The following is a 22106-nucleotide window of genomic DNA, read 5'->3' on the forward strand; positions in this document are numbered from 1 at the left end:
GGTGGGACCCCATCCCCTGCTCTCGCAGCGCCTGACAAGGAAAGGCACTTTCCCCGGCAGAAGAACAGAAGCGCCTTCAGGATGCTGGCTGAGCAACAGGTTTGTGGCTCATTACTTCTGATCAGCGCCCTTGGTTAAAGATCATGGATGGAAACTGGAAACTGGCACTCGACGCCTTATAATTAGATTAGGCCGACCTCCAGAAAAGCACAGCTCTGAAGGCCAAGTGGCAGAGCGGGTGCACTGGGGGAAGCACTGTGCTTGCTCTACCCCAAACAATTAGACGGTCCTGGAAATCCCATCCCAGCAGAACCGTGGCTCACGTGCAAAGCAGTGTGACATGCAAGAGAGAAGCTCTGGGGTTCAGCCTCCTCTTCATTTATTTTTTTGTCCAGATCATGTGCTCGCAGTTCCCTTTCCTTGGCCAGTCTTAATTTTCCAAACTAGCACCTAACCTTTGCCCTCCCGGCTCCCCAGGCTTGACGCAGGTTAAGATCGGAAATGTGGAAGGCTTAAGGTTTGCAACATCAGCTCTTAGGGCAGAAGCGACGAACAAGAAGAGATATGGCACAGCTGCTCCGGGTATATAAACACTGAGGCTTAACACGGCACCAGTTCCCAGGGGAAACACAGAAACCCACTCTCCATCTCTCTTTTCACATGGAAAAGGGAGTCCTCTGTACCAGGTGCTGTAAATAGCAAAACCAGAGGTAAACCTGAGGGCAGGGGAGAGGAGACTATTCTCCTTCAGTCCTACCAACATTCCTTTTGCTTTGCAGACCTCTGCAGACCAACCGTCACCGGGAGGTGTGGCAGCAAGGCAAGACGGCCACCCATCAGCTTCCAGAGGTCCGAGCAGAAAGGCAAGAGCGAGGAGCAGCTCATGCAGGTTTTGCCAAGTCATTTCTGCACTGCTCGTGCTTTAAAGAGGAGAAGAAATGACTCTGACCCAGTGTCATTCTCAAAGGGAGGTTTCAGATGACTTGGCGCAAAGATGAGACTAAAACTCCCAGCTCATACATCACAAGCAACTTAATGAAGAAACCTCATCCTCACAGCAGAGGGACAGGGAAAGATCAAAGCCCAGCACGGCAGGGCATCAGCAGCCAGCATATTAAATAAACCCTTGTAACACAATCGTTTGTACCTCTCAATTACCGAAGACTGCTTGATTTCACACACACAGATGCACACTTGACCTCCTCCGCACCCCGAGGCACGCTCTGGGAAAAACGGGCTCTGCCCTGGCACCAGGGTGCAAGAAGGAGAGGTTTCCTCCACTGGAGTACATGAAATGCCCTATTAATCCTCTGTTTCAAATGTAATACCCTGACCTTGTCCTCCTAGCACCAGCAACCACCTTTCACTCCACATCTTAAAGTCTAAATTAACATCAGATCTGTAAGTTCCTGGTGTATTTCTGCCAAGCTGAGCTCTAGGTGAAGAAGCTCTTCTTGATGATATGACTAGACGTCACCTCCTTTGCAATGGCCAGCATGGAGAGAGAGTGGCAGAAGGCTGTGGAAACTCTGTCGTTGGGAGATATTCAACCCTTGGCTGGATAAAGTCCTGAGCAACCTGATCTGACAAGAAAATTCTCTCTGCTTTAGTGGAAGCTTGGGCCGGATGATGTCCTGTGGTCCCTTCCTACCTATTTTATTCCTAGGACATCATGGGACAAGTCCTGTTATGGAGCTGTTAAAGGAAACCACCAGCAAGGGCAGAAGCCTTTGGGCAGGACTCTGCCAGAAATCAGGTGTTCGGAGAAATACGTATTCCTGCCTCAGGTCACCTCTGTGACAAGAGCTGCACGTCCTCTTTCGCTCAAAGGAAGAAGAAAAGAAACAGATTCCCATTTACAGCTATTTTCAAACTTCACATTGGTCATGGGAAAGACATCACCAACGCTGCAAAGACTGAGCTCCAAACCTCCTCTTCCACTTGCCTTCCCCCAACACCCAAAACACGGCCACTTTGCTTCTGCCCATTCTCAGGCAACAATATCTTCCAGGCATTCAATCCTCCTCCCAACCCCAGTGAGGGTCCAGGGCAGGAGGACGGTCCTGTACTTTGGTGGCCCTCACGCAGCCAGCTCTGCGGTGGCAACCAGACAGCAAGTGTGGCCACCGAGGGAAAAGCCAGAAGCCAGGCTGTGCGGCGAGGTTGTGGCGATCCCTACCTCTGGGATGCGGACGCTGTAGGGCTGGTTGTGGAACCGTGGGGCGTTGTCATTCACGTCTCCAACTTGGATGTTGACCGTCCCTTTGATCACCTGCGGTCACAAGGATAAAGACAGGGAGCGGGTGTCAGCTTTGTGCATGGATTTAAAACCTAAAGCAAGCTTGTGGCTCTGTTTTCTGACTTGGGCTTTTGGCAAGTGATGGCCAGCGGTGGCCCTGCTCCCCAGACCCCCCCGGGGCGAGGCAGAAGGTCCCCCAGCAACCCATGCTCATCCTCTCCGCTCCCCTCTGCCCGTGCCGCAGACCATGAAATGAGAAGTCGCACTTACCCCTTGGCTGTCACTGACAGAAAATTCAACCGTGAATTCTGACTTAGCCTGAAAGGGAAGGAGAAGAAAAACATATAATTAAAGACACTGTAGTGTTTATCTGCAGATGGCAGGCTTGGGACTTTTAGCCAATATTATTACATGCAAAATGCTTTCAGGACCTTCAAGAAGAGAAGGGGCGCTTGAGTGCAATTACCTACATTGAGTATAAAATGCTGAGAAATACTAATGCCAGTGGGGATCCAGTGTATTTCACAGGCACGGGGAGCCTCTCTGCCCTGGGTCAGGAGGGTATGGGGACTAAGGAACCGACTCCCCAGCTAGACGCCAAGAACTTTAAACAGATATCTAGGCTAAAGTAGATGAGAGGATCTCGCTGTTTAACCTTCTGCAGCATGCTAGCAGGCACCGGCTCTCTTTGCAAGCCTGCCCGGTCCCCGACACCACAGGCTGCCTGCTTTTAGCAGCGAGAAGCAGTAAGTGCAAGGCACAGAAAAGCAGTTTTCCACCCACAGTGTACGGTGACCTGGCACCATCTCCGACTGCAAGATACACGGACGATGCAAAGAGAGAAGAATGTCTAAAGAAAAAGCTGCGTAATTAGCTTTTGTTCGGGATGACAATACAACACAGTCTCACTGAGGACATCTAAATCTTGCTGCTGCTTCTTTCCCAGCTTACCTGCCACGCAGCAGTTCTTGGGATATCACATAGCTGGGAACACTGGGATAAGCCCAGGGTCTGTAGTAAGAACTGGCTGAAATCCCATAAGCCCATTTAAAAAAGTGCCTGTGCAGGCCCCTCTGCCCCTTATTGCTTTAACTAAATTAACAGCTTGATCTTAAATAGCAATATATTAAAGTCACCGGTGCTGGGGTGAGGGACAAGTGGGGAAGAGGGGATTATTTCAGTGTCAGGGTGGGGGGATATTGCTAGTGGAGGCAGACGACTTCTTCCTGACCTTTCTTTTCCACCAGCAATCGTTTCGCTCACGTTTTACCAAGGAAGCACACAGGGATGGACAGCAGGACTCGGACCACCACACCTATCTGGTACCTGGGTACCATCTGGTGTTTCGGTTCCCGTAGTCCCAGCAATCCCTTCCTCCTCCAGCATCCCTTCCCACCCCCAGTGCCCCTGAGCTGCTAGAGCACAGCAACTTAATGTCTCCAAAGCATCATGCAGGAAAGACTGGAAAGCAAGCTTGAAATGGCTCTCTGTGCTGCAGATTTGGTTGATTTATTCCTAATAAGATCGGCTCAGGGACAGGCAGCAGGCACTGGTGCCCAGACCAGGAGCTCTGCTTGTACCAGAGTAGCAGTTCATCTTGGAGAAGGGTTTGGGGAACAGCTCACCAGAGCGTGCACCCCCTCCTGCCCCACGGCCCCCATGCAAACAGCTGGGGAATTCAACCTGAGAAAGCCTTTCCTAGCTCCTGCCTCAGGGCAATGCTTGCAGGCAGAACGAAGAGCTGAAATACTGATGGAAAGGAGAACCTCTGCTCCTTGTGACATCCCACCCTGCTGGGTCAGCGCCTTTCACCCGTTTCCCCCCTGCTCATCAGTACCACTGTGAGGGACAAAGCAGTAGGGAAGAAAGGAAAAATAGGAGATAAGCAGCAACCTGTTGAGCATTGAAATTTTAAAAACTTGATAAAATAATGAGAGAAAGCTGCCACATGCTAATTTCTGCCTCCATCCTTCATTTTAGCACATACTTTTTTTTAGACTCAGGGTCCGTCTTTGTTTTAAAACCTGTTTTCCTCCCAATCTTTGTGGGAGTAAAAAAATCTTTTAAAATTGTTTTGCCTCTGTACGTTCGCTCCTTCCTCTTTTTCTCTATTTTCCCTTTTCCTGCACCATTTACCTTACTATGACTCCCTCTCCCTTTCAAGTCTCTCCTTTTCTCCTCCATTGTACAAGAATTGATCTCTTGCTTTTCTTTCCCCGTCACTTTTCTTGTATGGCTTTCTCTCCCTGACTTTTTGATCGCATGCATCCAGGCCAGCGTTCTCTGCTCCCAGCGTGCCATCTACCTCTATCGCTTCCCTCCCATGCCATCCTGCTTCCTCCACTGTAAATTGCCATTTACACCTTCCCCATGTCCATTCCAAGCTACGCACATGTTTGTCTTCACCCTCTTCCACATATCGCTGACTTTGAGCCCCTGGGATCAGTTGATGGGTGCAGGCTCCTCTCCCAGTTTAGCCTGGCCATGCATGCAAGCTCTGCTCAGCTCCTTCCCTTCCCATCCTCCACCAAAAGACACCTAAAATCTATTGATCACCCTCCTCGGCTTAAAGCTGTTGTTGTAAGTATTGGGAAGCAGTAGGCATTTGAATAAGGGAAGATTTATGACTCATGCCAGCAGCTGTTGGCACGGGGAGGCGGAGGGGAGAGGGGTGAAGAAAAACACTTTCTTTTTCCAGAGCCTTGCTCTTAACGCTGTGAAATTGGGTTTGCCCTTCCCCAGCTTGAGCAGTATCCACTGTCAGGCTCCTCTGTATCCCCACATCTGGCTGACTCCAACCTGGACCACCAGCACAGACCGTCAGGTCTGTTAATGGGTTTTATCTTCACAACGCCACTGCTGGCAAAGGAAGTACTAAACACAGGCAACCAAAGCACAGGGGAAATTAAGCACGATGCCGAGGTCGTATAGTATTTTCCCAGTCTTACCAAGCTCCGGTCCAAGCACCTGTGCTATCCCTTCCTCCTCGCTCCAGGAATGCAGCAAGGGCCAGGGCTTTTGTAAAACAGGCACCTGGATGGGATACCATCTTTGCACACCAAAACTACCATTGAAAATAGGGGTGTGAAACAGCTTTGAGGCAAGAATCTTGCCAAAATTAGCATCTGGCAGCCTGAATCTACAAGATGATGAAAAATCATGACGAGATTGAATAAGCAGGCATACCTCACATCTCTTCACAGGCTGTTTTAAATAGTAAAGGATTGAAATATAGGTTTAAAGAGGGAGCCTGTAAATTTCCCTGAATGCATAAGCATCCTGCTCTTTAGTAGATCATTTCCATTTATTATTTTCTTTACTTCTGAACTTGCAAATATTATTCTAGGATCCAGGAAAACCAACAAGCCAGATGGAACCAGAGCACCCTGCTTATTCCCCGTGTCCCCACTGATCTGGGGACAGTGACAGGGTGGCTAGGGACAGACCCTGATGTGGACACGCCTGGATTCCCAACTCCACGTGGGAGCAACACCCAGGCCACATCTCAGCTACCACAGAAGGTGGAGAGCCACCATTTATCTGAGCGGCGATAGTTTTTTCCCCTCCCCTCAGCAGAGGATGCTCTCAGCAGCATGTGGCATTACCTCTCTGTCCAAGGGTTGCCTGAGCCAGACAACACCGGTCACGCTCTCCACCGCGAAGAACCGGCTGGCCTCCTCACCGACCACACCGAAGACCAGTGGGTCGTTGTCCAGGTCCCGGGCCAGCAGCTGGGTCACTGAGGAACCTGGGAGAGACGGGGAGAAAAGAAATTATGAGCAAAATGGGACAGAGAGGAAGAAATCCTGAAAATATTCAGCTTGTCAGGGAACGCAGGTCTTCTGCCTTCCTCCCTTAAGTCATCCCCAAACTATTTTCCCATGGTGTTACAATGCCTCAAGCAGCAAGAGGAGTCAAGCTGTGCATGGTCTTACTGTTCTCTCTAGCACAGATAAAGCAAACCACAGCTCCTCTCCTCCCTTGCCCTTACCAAAAAGAGAAAGTCACATCAGATCTGCAGAAGCATGGCCATCTTGGGCACTAGAGATAGTGGAGGAACCCAAACCTCTTCTGGGTAAGCGCCTACCAGCTGCCCTCGTGTTCTCCCCCACCAAGGGGGACCACCAGCAGATTCAACAACATTTCCAGGTTAAAAGCAAACATCCCAAGGCCAAGAACACAGTCACGATGCCCACAGGTGCCTTGAGGCTCAGGGATTCAGCAGGGCCTGGAGCCAGACACAGACCTGTGGTTTGTTTTAAACACAGCAGCGGCAGCAAATCCTGGTCTTTCTGGCATACGTGGAACCCACGCACCCAGAGGTCACGAGAGCTGCTGAGACATATCCATCACTACCTTCTGCCAAATCATGTTTCAACCATCTTCTGCAGCATCCTAAATACCCCAGACAACAGAGGCCTTGCTCAGCCATCCCTTGCAGGCATGCGGTTGTAAATGTCTCTTCCTAACGGCACCCAAGAGGCAACCCAGACCCTCTGAAGCTGCTTTGTGGGGCCCCTGTGTCCTCTCTCTGATCTACACACCTCTCCCAGAGCGGGATGACTTCTACTGCTCCAAAAGCAAAGGATGGCCACCACCCTTGGAGCCTCATTTCAACCCCATAAGAACTTCTTTGAATCATTCTGGGCCTCTCCGTGACACCTCTGAGCACATTCAAAGTCTGCTGTGGCAGGTTGACCATAGCTGGCTGCCTGTCACCCACCCAGGTGCTCTCAGTCCCTCCTCAGCAGAAGGGGGGGAGAAAATAGGAGGAAAAAAGCTGGTGGGTGGAGATAAGGACAGGAGATCCCCTTGGCTGCCTGGCCTTGAGGATGGGAGAAGGGGGGGACATTCTCTGCGTGAGCCATCTTTGGCAGTATGAGAGCACTCCATGACACCAAATCATCTGGCCGAGGAGAACAGATGCCAAAATTTCATCCATCTGGGAAGAGGAGGGAAGCTTCAGCAGACCGGAGGGCAAACATGGTGGCGTAGCTCAGCGAGCAGAGCGACCTGGGCAATTATCGACCAGTTGGCTTGACATCCATCACAGCAGAAATAATGGAAAAAGCTGATATGATATTCCATTAATAAAGAATTAAATGATAGGAACTTAATTAATGCCAGTCAACACAATTTTATGGAAAATAGGCCTTGTCAAACAAACCTGATTTTATTCTTTGATGAGATTACAATTTTGGCAGATAAAGGTAACTGCGAAGAAATAATAGACTTTTGTAAGGCATTTGACTTAGCACTGTGTGACTTTCTGATTAAAAATTTAGTGCTGTATGACATCGACGAAGCGCACTCGAATGAGGACCCAGCTGCCTGGCAGGTCCCCAAGCCACCGGCCACGGTCAGGGGGACATCCTAACGTGATGTAAAATTGCTGTCAGTACAAACTCAGGTGACAGCACAGCAAATAATGGGGAGGACCAAGCAGCCAGGTGAAAAGCTTGGTAATTTGGGCTTGTCTAGTAAAAATCTGTTTTCACAACCCTGCTCCAAACGCCCTTGAAAAAAAGTTGGTAAACCACAGCTGCAGAGGAGAGCATCCCAAAAACCAGCCTTTCTGGCAGGCTTGGGGGTCCAAGCGTGCAAGAAGCTCTTTCCATGCCCTGGCTGGCAGAGCCGTGGTGCACTTTGGGCACTCGGAAGAGTGACTCAGAGGGCTATATAGCTGGTTCTGCCAAGACTGCAATTCTGCAAGCTGCTTGGCTGGTCGCATTGTCTTCAGGACTGGATGCAAGAAGAAGCCACAAACGTTCAAGAGGTAGCAAAAATGCTTTACATTTAACAAGGGCTTTAAAAAACTTGAGCTGCTTCATTTATGACAAAGAAGAGCGAGATGACTCAGGCCATCTCGAGCACATTCACGAAGAGGACAAAATAAAATACATAAAAATGACTATTCCAGAGCACGAAAGCACAGCAAGACTCAATGTCCAAACCCAGACAAATTTCTATTTGGAGAAGGAAGAGCAGTTGTTTTAAAAAGAGAAATTAGAATTAACCACCGGAAAAAAAATTCCTTCCACCAACACAGGAGCAAGCGAGTGACGGAGCACGGTCAAAGACGTTTTGGACAAAGACCCAAAAGCAAGAGTCCTTATCCAAACCACTGTGATCGGCCGGTTCATCTGCAACGTTCCCGTCTCTTTAGTGAAGCCGACACCAGAGATACAAAGTGACCCTACACTTTCTCAAACCTTGGAGCCTTGATATGAAACAAGCTACTAACTTGGTTTTATTTTGGAGGACATTTGAAGCCATCCTTAGAAAAGGTTTCTTTGCCCCAGGAAACATGCAAGACTGTGACTGTCCCCATGGCAGTGAAAGCCAGTAACTAGGACAAGACAAATCCAGGGCCATACCTCTCTATTCTGCCAGATTTAATGGGAGAAACAGACTTTCCCCCTTTACATCTCATTCAAACGCCCTAGCTCAACAGGGTATCTGCAATCCCCTCTGGAACCGCAAATACTTCAAACTCCAAAAGGTCTTGGTCACATCTCAGTGGAAAGGAAATGATCTTAAAAAAATCCTACTGAATAGGAAAACCATGTCCCACCCAGTTCTAATCATAGTCACGTTTATGGTTTGTGTGCTGCAAACCCACTTGCACAAAAAAAAAAAAAAAAATATCAGCCAGCACATGAACATTTAACTCTTCTCTATCTCTTTGCATTACAGCTACCTCCCACTCTCAGGGAATTTAGTTCCCAAATTCAGGATAACTTGGAAGGCAAGGCATTTCTGGGCAGAGTGCATCATCCCACCTGCATTTCTCCTTCTGGCAGTCTGCAGACGTGCAGAGTTAGGTCCCTGTGAAACAGCATGCTGGGCTTGACTGCTGTCTGGTCTGAGAGTATCAAAATCAAGGACAGATTTAGCAGGTAAAAGAAGAGGAAAGGGAAACACGTGAGGAATATTCAGAGCCTATACCCTCCTCAACTTTTCTTTCCTTTTCTTTGTTAGAAACAAGAAACTTCATTAGGACATAGATAGGGCAACTCAGAACATGAAGGTGTAAGCTGCACTGTATCACAGGAGAATACCATCTTAAACAAACCCTTACAAGTGAGGTACCGAAAACTAAGAGCTCTTTCACCCATTCCCTTTCCTGTCCATCAGTCAGTAATCATCATCCTAAGAGCACCTCTGAACTCATTACGAAAAAAAAAAAAAAGGCATAAAATACAGATCAAAATAACAAATTAAATAGAAGATAATGAGAAACAGATCCCTGAAATAAGAAATGAGACTTCACAATTGCTTTGTCATTTGTTGTTCTGATTTTTGCAAGCTTTACCCCAGGGGAATGCTAAGTTTAGGCATGTGGTGTAAACCAGGAGTACAGGATGCAGCGAGAGGACCGCAGTGGAGCATGCTGGGCTCCTTCACCACCACAACAAAAGTTTGTGCGAGCCACCTTCCACCAATTTCTTTAGCACCAGTTTATTTAATCCTATTTTTCCCCTCCTATCTTTTCCCCCCCTCTCAATCTACTGCACCAAGGAAGGAAGAACAGAGTGGCTGGATAGCACAGGGCAAACACACAGCTGGAACATCTGTGCCATGGTCACCATTCAACAGACCACAAGAAATTCCATTTTCCAGGGTGATCACAGGGAAGGTGCTGTTGTCCCACCCATAGGTGAAGCCAGACCAAGGCAAGCGCCTGACCTAGCGATACTCAGCTCCACAGCTGGCCTCCACACTCTCTTTCCTGGAAGCAACACGGGAATTGCCAAAGGATTGCAAAAGCAGCGCTAGCACATTCACATACGGGTGTCTGCATCACTGGGAAATCATCAAAAAGCAGAGGGCCCTGCTCAGACAGGGCACGCAGAGCCCAAGGAGTACCACATCTGTCAGAAACCCCTCTCAGGGCACTTGCAAAGAAAAATACGTTGCCGAGGCTCTCCTCGGGGCCGTGCTGAGGATGCTGTTTGAGCCACCACAAGCCCAAGCGTCAACCTGGCTCCAGCAAGGGCTGAGGAAACAGGAACAAATTATCCTTCTGCAGTGCAAAGTTATAGACTCCATTTGTTTCCCCTCAGGAATCAGACAGGGCAGTTAAGTGTCTTGATTCCACCAGATAATCACAATTTATCTTGTCTCCTTTTGCCTCCTTTCTCTCAATCACAGCTACTTCTCCCTCTTTCTCACACATACACAGATTTTCTTCTTTCTCCAGTCTTGAACTCAGATTGACCTCAGGAATGTTTTTGTTGTTGTTGTTGCCTCTTGTTTTGTTCCTGCTAGGATTTTATTAATTTTTTTTAGATTTGGCTGCTTTATGGAGTGTACTCCCCCCCCCCCCCCCCCCCCCCGCCACAGGAATTCCTGTCTCAGCATCTTACTTTCAGCTGTAAACCTGTATATTTTTCTTGCCCTTCCATTTTGCCAAGGAGGAAAGTAGGCAGAGGGGCTGGGCCCTCCCAACTGTTATCGACTGGTTTTGCTTTCAAGAGCAGGATGAGAAAAGAGAAAAAACAAACTCTCCAGGAGAATCCCAGGGCTCCTGGAGGATTTTGGAAGCACTGAGCTCCAGGGTCAGAGAACAAGCTGCCAGAGCAAGATACTGACACAGCCTGCACAGGAATGCGGTGGGATGGAGGACACTGGGATCCAATGGAAGGGGCAAGTTTCTAATTAGTCACTTAATAAGGTGCTCTCTTAAAAGGTCTGATCCGTACCCAAGTGGAGTTAATGGGAATCTCTCCACTGACTGCTCTGGCTTTTGGGCTCAAGACTTCAGGCATCAGCTACACTTTAATATTAAAAACATTTTAATCCCTGCTTTTAAATCCTTTGCCCTTTTGGAGCAAGTCCAGAGGAAGGCCACAAAGATGATCAGAGGGCTGGAGCACCTCTCCTATGAGGACAGGCTGGGAGAGTTGGGGTTGTTCACCCTGGAGAAGAGAAGGCTCCGGGGAGACCTTAGTGCAGCCTTCCAGTACGTAAAGGGGACCTACAGGAAAGCCAGAGTGGGACTTTTTACAGGGGCATGTAGTGATCGGACAAGGGGTTATGGCTTTAAACTCAAAGAGGGTAGATTTAGATTAGATGTAAGGAAGAAGTTCTTCACTGTGAGGGTGGTGAGACACTGGAACAAGTTGCCCAGAGAAGCTGTGGATGCTCCATCCCTGGAAGTGTTCAAGGCCAGGTTGGATGGGGCTTTGAGCAACCTGGTCTAGTGGAAGGTGTCCCTGTGCACAGCAGGGGGGTTAGAACTAAATGATCTTTAAGGTCCCTTCCAACCCAACCCATTCTATGATTCTAGGATTTAAAAGCCAGTGCCTGTTTCTCCTTGGCTCGTCATTTTTCACCCTTCCCCAGCTCTGGACTGTACCTATGGGCACAGTCACCATGCAGCTTCTTGGTTCCCCATCTTCTGCCACCGCTACTGAGAGTGGTCCGGAGCCTGCCAGCACCACAGGCGCTCAGCTTACAGGCAAGGGGGTTTGCAAATAAAAAGCCAGAAATTTCTAAGTAGCAGCAGCAAAGGGATCAGAGGCACTGGGCACACTGGGGAGGGAAGCAGCATGGACACAGCCCTTATGCCAAGAGCAGTGCCTATGGTCCTCAGCCAAGGTCACAAGCTGGCACAGAGAGCCCTCAGTTGCTATTGAACTTCTCAAACCAGCACAAATTTATTTACATAAAAATCATCTTAGCATCCGCACCCTGCAGCAAGGAGTCCCCTTACATGAAGGCCACCACCACGCTTTGGCTCCAAAGTAGGTGCCATCAGATTTCCTTGGCTCCCCCTCCTTCCTTCCTTGGAAGGGAGATTGGACAATCATGTCCCATTCACTTCTCCCACAACACTCCTGATGTTAGCTGCTAGCCAGCAGCCCTGCCTTCCTGTCCCAGTCATCCCAGCACAGGCATCTCCAATTAGCCCAGTTCATCACAGCAGACTGGCCTCTGATGCACTTGGTGTCAGGATTTGATGGATCTGATCTTGAAATTCAAACCTTGTTCTTCTCATTTGTCACCTGCTCCCTTTTCTTTGCCTGTAATTCATTTTCTCTTTCACCTTTCAGAAAAAAATAAACGAAGAAAAAAAGCCCTTCCGTGATGTTTTCCCAAAGATTTTTTAAAAGAAAAGATGAAACGCCAATATTTCTGTGCTGCTGAGCAATCTCTGAGCAACGTGAGGGAGAGGAAAGGACAGTGACTCCCTAGCAAGGAAAATAAAGCAAAATCTAGTTTCAAGCAGGAGGCTGCAGCAAGTGGGAGCTGCTCCCATGCTTGGGGTGAGGCTTCATCGCTTTCCCAGAGAGGACGAGCCCAGAGCTGGGGACAGAGCCCGCACAGGAGACCCCACCTGACGTGAAGCGGGGAAATGTGAGTACGGGCACAGTGCGGGGGGCTAGGAGAGCAACCAAAGCACACCCAGGCTCAGGAAATCTCTTGCAGGCACCAGGGCCTCTCCATCTTCATTCCTGCCTTTCTCCCAGTTGGTCCCAGCCTCCTGGAGCAGTTTCCCTGTCCATGCAATGGATGGCCATAGGTTATGCAGAAGATGTGAGGTTCCAAAGGCCGATGACCACATGCTCCAGACTGCTACTGCCGGGAAGACCTTGCTCCTCACAGCTAGAGCACACCTTGGGTGAACTATAATATATAGCAAAGCTCATGCCACGCAAGCATGCCGAGATTAAACTCTGGCCAACATCATTCAGATACGCTCAAGGATAGCTAAAAGCACACCACATGTACAAGGGCAACACACTCATCCATCTCCAAGCCTTTCTCTCAAAGGAGGTGGCTACCAGCTGATTTCATAAACGCAACCTCAACAGATACTCTCTGGCCTCCTTCTCAGAAAGGGCTCAACCACTTGAGCCAAAACTTTCCAGAACGACTCAGCAAAGAAAGTTTCCGCTCCTACATTTCAAGTTGAGCTCAATGTTACACACTTCTCTTTCCAGGTGCTAATCAGCTTACCCCACCACCAAGGCTGCCTCTGCTCTGATTACTGTGCTGCAGAGCAAGTGAAAAAGGGCAGGGAGACACCAGCACCTTTTTAAAAGTGGGTCATAATAAATAAATGAGGAAAAAACAGTTTCTGCCATCAGAAAAACAGGTCTTTGCCAATTATGGCAGAAAAACCCCAGGACAAGCTGGTCCAGGAACCACGTGCACTACTGCCATCACCCATCATGTGCGGGAGAGAAAGGAGCCAAACACAGAGGTGACAGAGAAGAAGGAAAACAAATCTGTGCAGTCAAAACCATTTCTGAGGGAGTTTATCAAGCTGGGAGGCGAAAGGCACAGCAGAGAGTTTTTCCTAGTTCCTCAGATGCTCAAAGCCAGAGCAGGAGACGGAGCCTGTAATTTCTTTGCTGCATGTAGTTATTTTAAGTGGGAAGTAAAGTGTCGAGATGGAATCCATAAGCAGACCTGACAGCCAGTGGTAAACCTCAGAAAGAGGCATTGCCTGCCTTCGTTCCCCCCAGCTCTCGTAGAGACATGTAAAAAGGGTGTTTAAAGCTGTTTAAAAGGAAGAACGCAGCAGCAGGTAAAGGAGAGCCACGCGCGCACACGAATAGCAGCCATAACAGAGGGCTTTTTTGGTTTACTTTGCTATTTACCAAGCACTTCAGTTAACTTTACAAGAGAAACGGGGGGAAGGGGGGGGAAATACAAAAATCAATGGTATATTGAACTTTCTTGACATTATCATTAAAGTAAACGGAATACCTGAGGTTTTCCTGGTAGATGCTGTGCATGCAGTCACTGGGCTGCTGGCACGCACGCGGGCAGAGAAGTGGCATCCTTCCAATTAAAGTCAATACCTATATCAACACAGTTAAGACAGAGCAATTTCCCTCCATCAACCTTCAAACAGGTCTTACAGCAACTCAGATATCAAGCAAGCTCTCCAAAACCAGTTTAAAACTGTGTCTTCATGACGGTGCTGTGTCTTTGCAGTGGATGGAGGTCACAGCCTTTGCTCACTGGCTGGAACCTCCTTGGCTTGGAGACAGCAGTTTATTAACCAAAACTCTCCAACCGGGCTGGTGTATTGCTGTCAAAATCACCGATACGCCTTGCTATCACTATGGCATCTCCAGATCTGCCTGGAAAAAAAGGGATTAACAAAAATGCTCATCCCTGGGCAAACCCCTGCAAACAGCAGTGGCCTCAGGGGATGCCTGCCTCTCCTTTCTCCCTGCCTGCTCAGGCAGGGATCCAGTGATTCTTGCTCTCCTGTCCACTACAAAACCCACAAGCCCATCCCTGGGACAAGGGAGAACATGGATAATTTGCAAAAAAATGAAAGGACTTTTGTTTCCTTTTGTTTAGGAAGGAATAGGCTGTTTCAGGATGAAAGAGGGAAGTAAATACAATTGCATCAAAAAAAAAAACAACCAGGAGAGTAAACTAAGAAAAGAAACACTTGTAAAAGAAGGAGTCTGGGTCTGTTAAGATATTCGCGGTGTGAAAAGGGTTCCCGCACTTAAAAGCCCTCTTAAAAATAATTTCCTCTCCAAACTGCCTGGGAGCCTCATAATTACCAACAATGATCACAGACCCATTCATTTCATCCTAAAATTAATACATCATGTTCGGAATGATATCGTATTAATTTATCACAAGATTTATGAAACTTGTACTTTTTTCTAATGAGTTTTATGCAAATTCTGCTCCATCCATTGTTTGCGCCATAAAAAAAAAGTTCCCTCACAGAAGCTGCTCTGTCAAAAAGTCTCATTCACTTTTATTGATATCTGTCCTTCCCCCTTCATCCCCACAACAGGAGGGGGAAGGAGAGGAGCTGGTTCCAGCCGGGATGCGATCCTGTTCCCAAGCAGAGCCCAGAGCACAAGCGGGGAGAGCAGCCCCATGACAAGGATGAGGTCTGCAGGTGAGCCAACCATTCAAGGCACTTAATTTTAAACTAATTTTAAAGGAAATTAACCGGTGGTTCACTCACACCTTTGTCTGAGAAGGGTCAGAGAACAAGAGGAGCAGCAGGGAATTGTGAAATTAAAGTATTTAGACTTCCCAGAGTGGAAAGTCTGTGCTTGGTAAACTTACAGAATAAATACAAAAGGGGGAGTGGGGGGGGGACAAACACCAAGGGAAGCATAAGCACTGAGCATCGTGGGGTTATAAAGGGGGAAAATCTCATGAGATTAAGTTGATATTTTACAGCAGAGCTGTAAATTGAAGGACAGGACTGCACAAGATGTCCTGTCAGCCCAGGAGAGGACTCGGTGTAGCACCTTACAAAGCCTGAGGTTTCCTGAAGACCAGGGCAATTCTCAGGAGCATAGGCAAGACTGTACAAAGCAGGCAAGACCATTTCCAATTCAACCACAGCAGGAATATTGCCTTCATTTCTGAGCACTGCCAACTGGAAATCAGACTGAGATCTTCATCAATACCTCCGCAGCTTTGCCTAGGAGGCTGGGGAAGGAGATTCTTGAAAAACCCTAAATATTAGATGCAGCCTTGCTCCTTGGAGCTGCCCTCGTGTGACTACTAACACCTATTCACAAGACACATGTACAGGGGTGGGAGGAGGCAGGATGAACTGAAAAAGCAAAGGAAAACATAAATCTGGGGTTAGCAGAAACATCCCAGCAGTGGAATCTACTGAGGCGTTAAATAATGGCAAAAAGCCCCAACATCGCCTGGGGGCTTTTAAAACTGGCCTGGAAAAGATGCTACAAAAACGATCCTGGACTAGTCCCAGAAGCACGGACTACATGAGATCCAAACCCCAATTTTAGCAGCTCTGGGGAAGGGGGAGGAGGGTGCTCCCCACCTGTGAAGGCAAACCCATTCCCTCCGCATGGCTGTGCTGCCAAATATCTCCATAAGCACTGCTTCACGCTGCCTCATGCCTGTCTCTGAAACACCTTGAACACTCTGTACACACCCCCCCTCACTCCTCAAGGAAAATCTTGCTAATGCGGTCTTGATTAACATTTCTGACACAAAGTTTAAACCCTAAATCCATAGAATATCCTTTTCTAATTAATTTTTGAAATAAGAAACAGCCCAGAAAGAATAAGGAATATTTCCTTTGTTCTTTCCTGCCTTCTCCCAACCTCCCCACCTCCCTCCAAAAAGAAAAGAGTTCATTTTTTAACTAATTAAACACTCATAGGTCAAATGAAGCTCTGTCACAGGTACCAGGGCAACACCACCCAGTTCTCCTCTGCATGAATATCACGGCTCAGTAAAAGGCAGAAAAACAAGATCATCAACAACGGTGAGACCTTCACCCTCAGCCTGGTTTCCCACCACTGCCTGAGCAAGCCCCAAGAAGGAGGCAGAGACCACTGAAGGGGACGCGGGACAGCTGGTCACTGGTAAGATATTTAACCAAGTATACTTAATGCTGGGGAGAAGAGTTCACCACTAAACCTGCCCTTACACTCACCCTTCCCTACCTTATCAGAAGGCCCCATGATGCACACACATCCACCTGTACAAATCTCACACCTCATGCAGGCTGCAGCACCCCCTTGCCCAAATGCCATTTTTGAAGGCAGCTTTTTGAGGTACCAACACATACCTTGACAGCCAGCTTTTAGAAGACCACACTACTTTGAAAAATGGACACGCACGTAGGTGGGACGCCCAGTTAATTCAATGACCTACCCACCAGAGGCTGCACGAGTACTTTCACAGCAGGCATTCCCAGCAATGACCACGACCATGCGCTCCCCAACAACTCAGGAGCCTCCCTGGCAAGTTACAGCCAAACACGGGAGAAGGATTTGCACCACAGAAAACACAGCATTCCTACGAGTTTCATGAAAATAATAGCTAAACTAAGGAAAGCTGAGTGTCCCTCCTTAGGGTCACAACCCTTTTTCTTTAAAATACACGGTTGCCAGCTGTCCCATCAACATGAAGCAGCACAAGCAGGGAGCAGGACATCCCACATCTCTTGGAACAGCTAAGGGTCCTCACGGACATAGCGAGGAGAGTTTCCTCCCAGGAGTTTTGCTGACTACGCGCAGAGATAGGGTTTTGGGAAGACTCCTCCAAAGCAATCACTCCAGGCTGTTCCTTGGGGTGAACTTTAAATTAACATGGATCTCGAGGTCAGAACCACAGGGCTGGGGGCTTTCTGTAGTGACTGATGTTAGCGTAGAGTCACCGTGCTCCCTGAAAAGCGAAATTGTGCCAACTGACCAAACAAGCTGTACAAGCAAGGGCAGAGACTAAATCAGCAGCACCACAGTGGTGGGGTCAGTCCCGTTTGGGGAGCCGAAGGGCAGAGGACTATTTTTCTAAACAAAGCCAGGCAAGCTTGCATTTTGACTGCCAGCTGGCAAGAACACAGATAACAAGAGACTCCCGATCCTGCCAGAGAAACCGTGACACCATGACACCAAAGAGCTTCCACAGGTCAGAAGCAACTATTTCAGTGGGTGACCTGTTGTGGCCTCCCTTTTTGACTACCAAGAGGTATCTTGCCAGCTAAAACCAAGTAGCAGCAGGAATGCTGAGCACCTATATTTTCAGAGGCATCTGCCAGTTGGGCGTAAAGACTGGGTAACCAGCTGAAGCAAGCCATGCACTCTCACTGGGAAAGATTAGACAATGCTTGCCTAAGGGATAATCGAGCCAAAACGTGCCATCAAGACAGACAAGAAGTTGCCATCCCTCCCAGAAAGGGAGGTCCAGAGCAGGTGGAAGACTGAGAGTTACCATATGTCCAGAGAGTACCAACCAGCTCCACCGGCTGGGACAGTAGTGAGGACTGAAACCAAATCCTAGCTCCAGGGATTACTTTCTACTTAGTAGATACAATGAACTAACAGGAACTCCACTGAGATCATTCAAATAGGAGTCACCTCTCTTCAACTTGGAAAAAAAGGGGTACATGCCCACTGCAATCTCTCACTCAGTGCAGGAAGCAGGAGGGCAGAGGAGACTAGAAGATGCAGCTGACCCATCGTCCTCAAGTTCATTGCTTCTCTTTGGCCATACCAAGCTTTCTGGAAATACATCAGGGCAAACAGAAGAAAAGCAGGACCCCAGAAATCTAGTTAATGAGGTGCTTTGCTACTTGGTGTAAATAAATGATTTATGAGTAAGATGACACACGCAGTAGTTCGCATCTTACCCAGACAAGGTAACATAGCTTTGTGTTAATTAGAAAAGAGAAGCTGTCCTGCAATTAATATGAGGTCAGAGATAAAGCTTACTAGATTCCAACGCCTACAGACCAGGTCCCAGGACTGTCCTGGCACTGAGCAGGACTTCAAGACACCCCCAGAACAGTAAGGCAACGATGCCAGCAATGCTAACGGAGAAGTCACGGGAACATCAGTGCTGAACTGCTCCATCGACAGCACGTCGGTACAACGCCAGCTGCACTCCAGTAACAGGGATGAGCCAAAGTGTAAAATGCCACCTCTGAAAGAGGGCTGCCTGAGAGCCGCTTCCTCCACCAGCAACCCTGTCAAGCTGAGGAGCTGATCAATATGAATGGGCAAAAGAAAAAAAACCCGTCAGCAAATTTTACTTGCGCAAGTGAAGTTCGAGCGGGTTTCAAACAAGACATGAATGAAATCTCATCTGCGCCTTACAAAAGATGAAACATCCCCGAGGCTCTCAGTCTCACGGGGAATACAAAACCTTTAGTGCTACAGCTTGCCTACGGCCCAGCTGCTCCACTCTCTGAATGGTTCAGGGGAACAAATAAATATAACCATCCTCATCCCAAATATTGCAGGGTATTTTGCTCCAGCACAAGCGTGCTTTAGTATGTGCGTCAAAGTCCCAAAGCCAGAAGGAAATGGTACTAGCGGTCAGATTTTTGTCTGCAGACTTCAGATCTGTAAGCAAATTGGCCTTGGACTGTCACCGTAACTCTCTGAGGTTTCAAAACATGTGCTGGGTGATGAATTCTGCCTCGTTATGATGAAGATGCAGTGAAATCCCTTCTTGATTTATCTCTCCGGAGTTGAGTTAGCACCTCTTGATCTCCTAGATATGGCTGCAGTAAGAGTAAGACTTACAGAAATAGGCCAGAAGTTTGAAGCCCAAGGCAGCCAGTTTTGGTAAAGTTACATTTCCTGCTCCTCTCAACCCTTGAAAAGCAAACAAAATCTTTAAGAGAATCAAGAGAAACAACCAGATGCTTGGAAGACTCTCCGCAAAGGTGACAGCCTGGGGAAATACAACGCATGCAACTCATCAGCCCCTCCATCCCTCGGTCCTGGCCTCGAAGCAGCCTTCCTCCAAGTACAACCCAACTTCTTGGGGCTGGCAACAACTGCCACATCTTGGATGGAGCATTTCCTACCATGCCTGCCTCCCTCTTTCTTCCTCCCTCTCAAATGCCAAAGAGAAGATGGGGAGAGACTTGGCAGGCGGTGCCTGGGTATCCAAGGCACAAGCTTATCTGCGTCCCCGCCACAGCACTGCAGTAAATTGCTTGTTGATAAATGAGGCTATTTAGAAGCAAGTGATGCCAGCATTACGGTTATTAATGACGCCGACGTGGAGAGACATTTAAGAGCGGCCCCACGTTCTATTGTCCTCTCGCCTGTGAGTAATGGGGCACTTCAGCTACGGGGCTTCAAAACCAGCTTGGGTTGTTTAACAACAGAAACAAAATAAGACCAAGGGAAATGGATGGAGCACACCGGACTGATGACTCTAACGTACTGATAAAGCCGAGCTCCTTCGGTAGAAGCTGGGCAAAGCTCCAGTCTTTAGATGAAATTAAACCAAGAGCATTCCCCCTTTCCAACCACCAAAGCTCTTCCACTCGTCCCTGCAAGCTCCTAGCAGCCATAACACAACACACAGCATCTTGTTCTCCCAATCTACGGCCCTGTGCAGCAAACCCACCCAAATAGAAGGGAAAAGTTAAGCCGCAACAGCCTAAACGGGAAGCAGCAGCGGTCCAGCTGTACTTGCAACATGTGGTACACCCGGGAGCACAGCGAGACTGATATTTGTTGAAGCCTGGGAGGCTTTCACAGGGCCATTACCTCACTTTGCACGTCACAGATGTCTAAACGTGGCCAGGAGGACAATGAGCGAGAAATAAAGAGGCTGTTTATTTCAAGAGGAAACCTTGGAACAGAGCTCCGCAGTCACTGGTGGGAGTGCAAGGCAGAGCGCACAACCACACAGCTGTAAACTTGTTTCTGAGTTAATATACCCACGAGTGTTTTTCTTTTCCTATGAAAGCATACTCTTCTGCAAACAAACATCTGGAGATCTGTTACAGCTGGACCATTATCCCTAGTGACTAAAGCGTTCAATTAATTTAGCCTGTCTCATTTGTGAGTTGTCTGCAAATAGACTTGGGTTTGCAGGAATTTATTTGTTATTTGAATATATTCAGTGAATGGTTTATTAAAAACATATTTCAGACAAAGGTTTTCGTGCTAAATGCTCCTACAACTGTTGCTCTGAGTGTTGGCAACTGGCTGTTTCCACTATGTAAATGGTCACTGTGGTCAGGTGGGAATGCCTTTGCATCTTGATGGAATGCAATGTACCTCCAGAAAGAGCTTTCCACGGGTCTGTGGAAGCACCTGCATAAGAACATATCCTCACGCAAATACACAGCATTCAGCCTGCCTGAATTTCCTTAAAAAAAAACCAAAACAACTTGCACTGAAGTTGTCACAAAGAGAACAAGAACAGAGTTGAATACCAGAATTAATTGACTTTATGCAAAAGACCAGTGAAAACATCTCTTGGTAGCTTCTACAACATCTTGCAAGCATCCACGGGGCTCCTTATTCAGGATCCTATCTGCCCAGTGCTTTTTGTCTCAAAACTCCAGGAAATGCTTGTTGCAGGAATTTCATCACAGCAGCAAGAGAAAATTGGGTGAGAAAGGAAGTAGTGAAGGGCTATTTCCAAGACTGATGTAATCCCTCAGGCATGCAACAAGCCCGGACTCCTCCTTGCCTGTGTACTACAAATTGTAGCCTATACAGTATGTGTGACATGTCTGAAATCACAAACCCTCCTACAAGAATAGTTTTAGTCTTCTACACAATGTTGCTCCAAGGCAGTTGTCTCCCTTGCTGCCCCCAAGCTTTGCTCCAGAGATTGCTGCATTTTGGCAGAGGGTGAGGGGCCACACAACACCCCAGGTAAGTCTTTACTGATTAAGAACAAGTCAATTTTTATGCTTTGGACAAGTGAAACAGGTTTTTCCACGATCTTTATCACCACGTTAAGAAGACAGAGAAGCAAATGTTGCACAGGGAAGCAGTGATGCTTGCAAAACCCTGGTGTTCCAGACCTAAAGCTACGTAGGGTGAGGCAGATGAACAGTAGCAGGCAGGACCCCGTCCCGGGAATGTCAGCAGTGCTCAGTTTTCATCCACCACCTACTTTTGCAAGCTGCTGTTTATCTATAGTGTTACATTCCTCTTAGGGGCAGGCAGAAGACCTGCCAGATGACCCAATTTTAAGAGATACCGAGTGGAAGACCTTGCGTTCCTGGTCCTTTACCCCACTGCGCTGCCACGTTCAACAGTAGACTTCCCAAGAGCTCCACCCAAGTCCCCGTGTCCGTCACCCCAGCAGGACCCCCAGCCGAAGGCACAAGTCAGCCTGGGACATTCCCCATGGCCAAGGCGACCTGCACCAGCCCAGTTGCATGCAGCTCTTTCTGCAAGCTGGGTCAGAGCTACAAGGGGTGTCCGGGTCTCTGCACCTCTCGCTTGGTGTCCAGACCAGCTGGCGCTCAAAAAACCTCCCTTAGTCATACGTAAAAATAAATAAAATTCTAAAATCCAAACTGAAAACAAAACTCCACGCTAAATCCCAGCTGCTGGGTTGTTTGAAGGCAAAAACAAAGCAATCACTGAGGTTTCACAGACTGTTCTAAAAGTGGAAA

The 22106-nt window shown here is 48.1% G+C and overlaps 1 protein-coding gene across 1 annotated transcript in view; it reads right to left on the reverse strand.

Annotated features, from left to right (window-relative positions):
* Positions 1–22106, reverse strand: part of CDH23 (cadherin related 23) — a 214173-nt gene that overhangs the window by 156422 nt on the left and 35645 nt on the right. The window contains exons 4-6 of the mRNA XM_052798881.1: positions 5845–5987; positions 2510–2557; positions 2180–2272 (exon numbers count right to left, since the gene is read on the reverse strand). Of these exons, the coding sequence (XP_052654841.1) occupies positions 2180–2272; positions 2510–2557; positions 5845–5987 (284 nt within the window). The remainder of the gene's footprint in view (positions 1–2179; positions 2273–2509; positions 2558–5844; positions 5988–22106) is intronic.

The sequence above is a fragment of the Harpia harpyja genome, chromosome 10 (genome assembly GCF_026419915.1).
Source record: "Harpia harpyja isolate bHarHar1 chromosome 10, bHarHar1 primary haplotype, whole genome shotgun sequence".
Lineage (NCBI taxonomy): Eukaryota > Metazoa > Chordata > Aves > Accipitriformes > Accipitridae > Harpia > Harpia harpyja.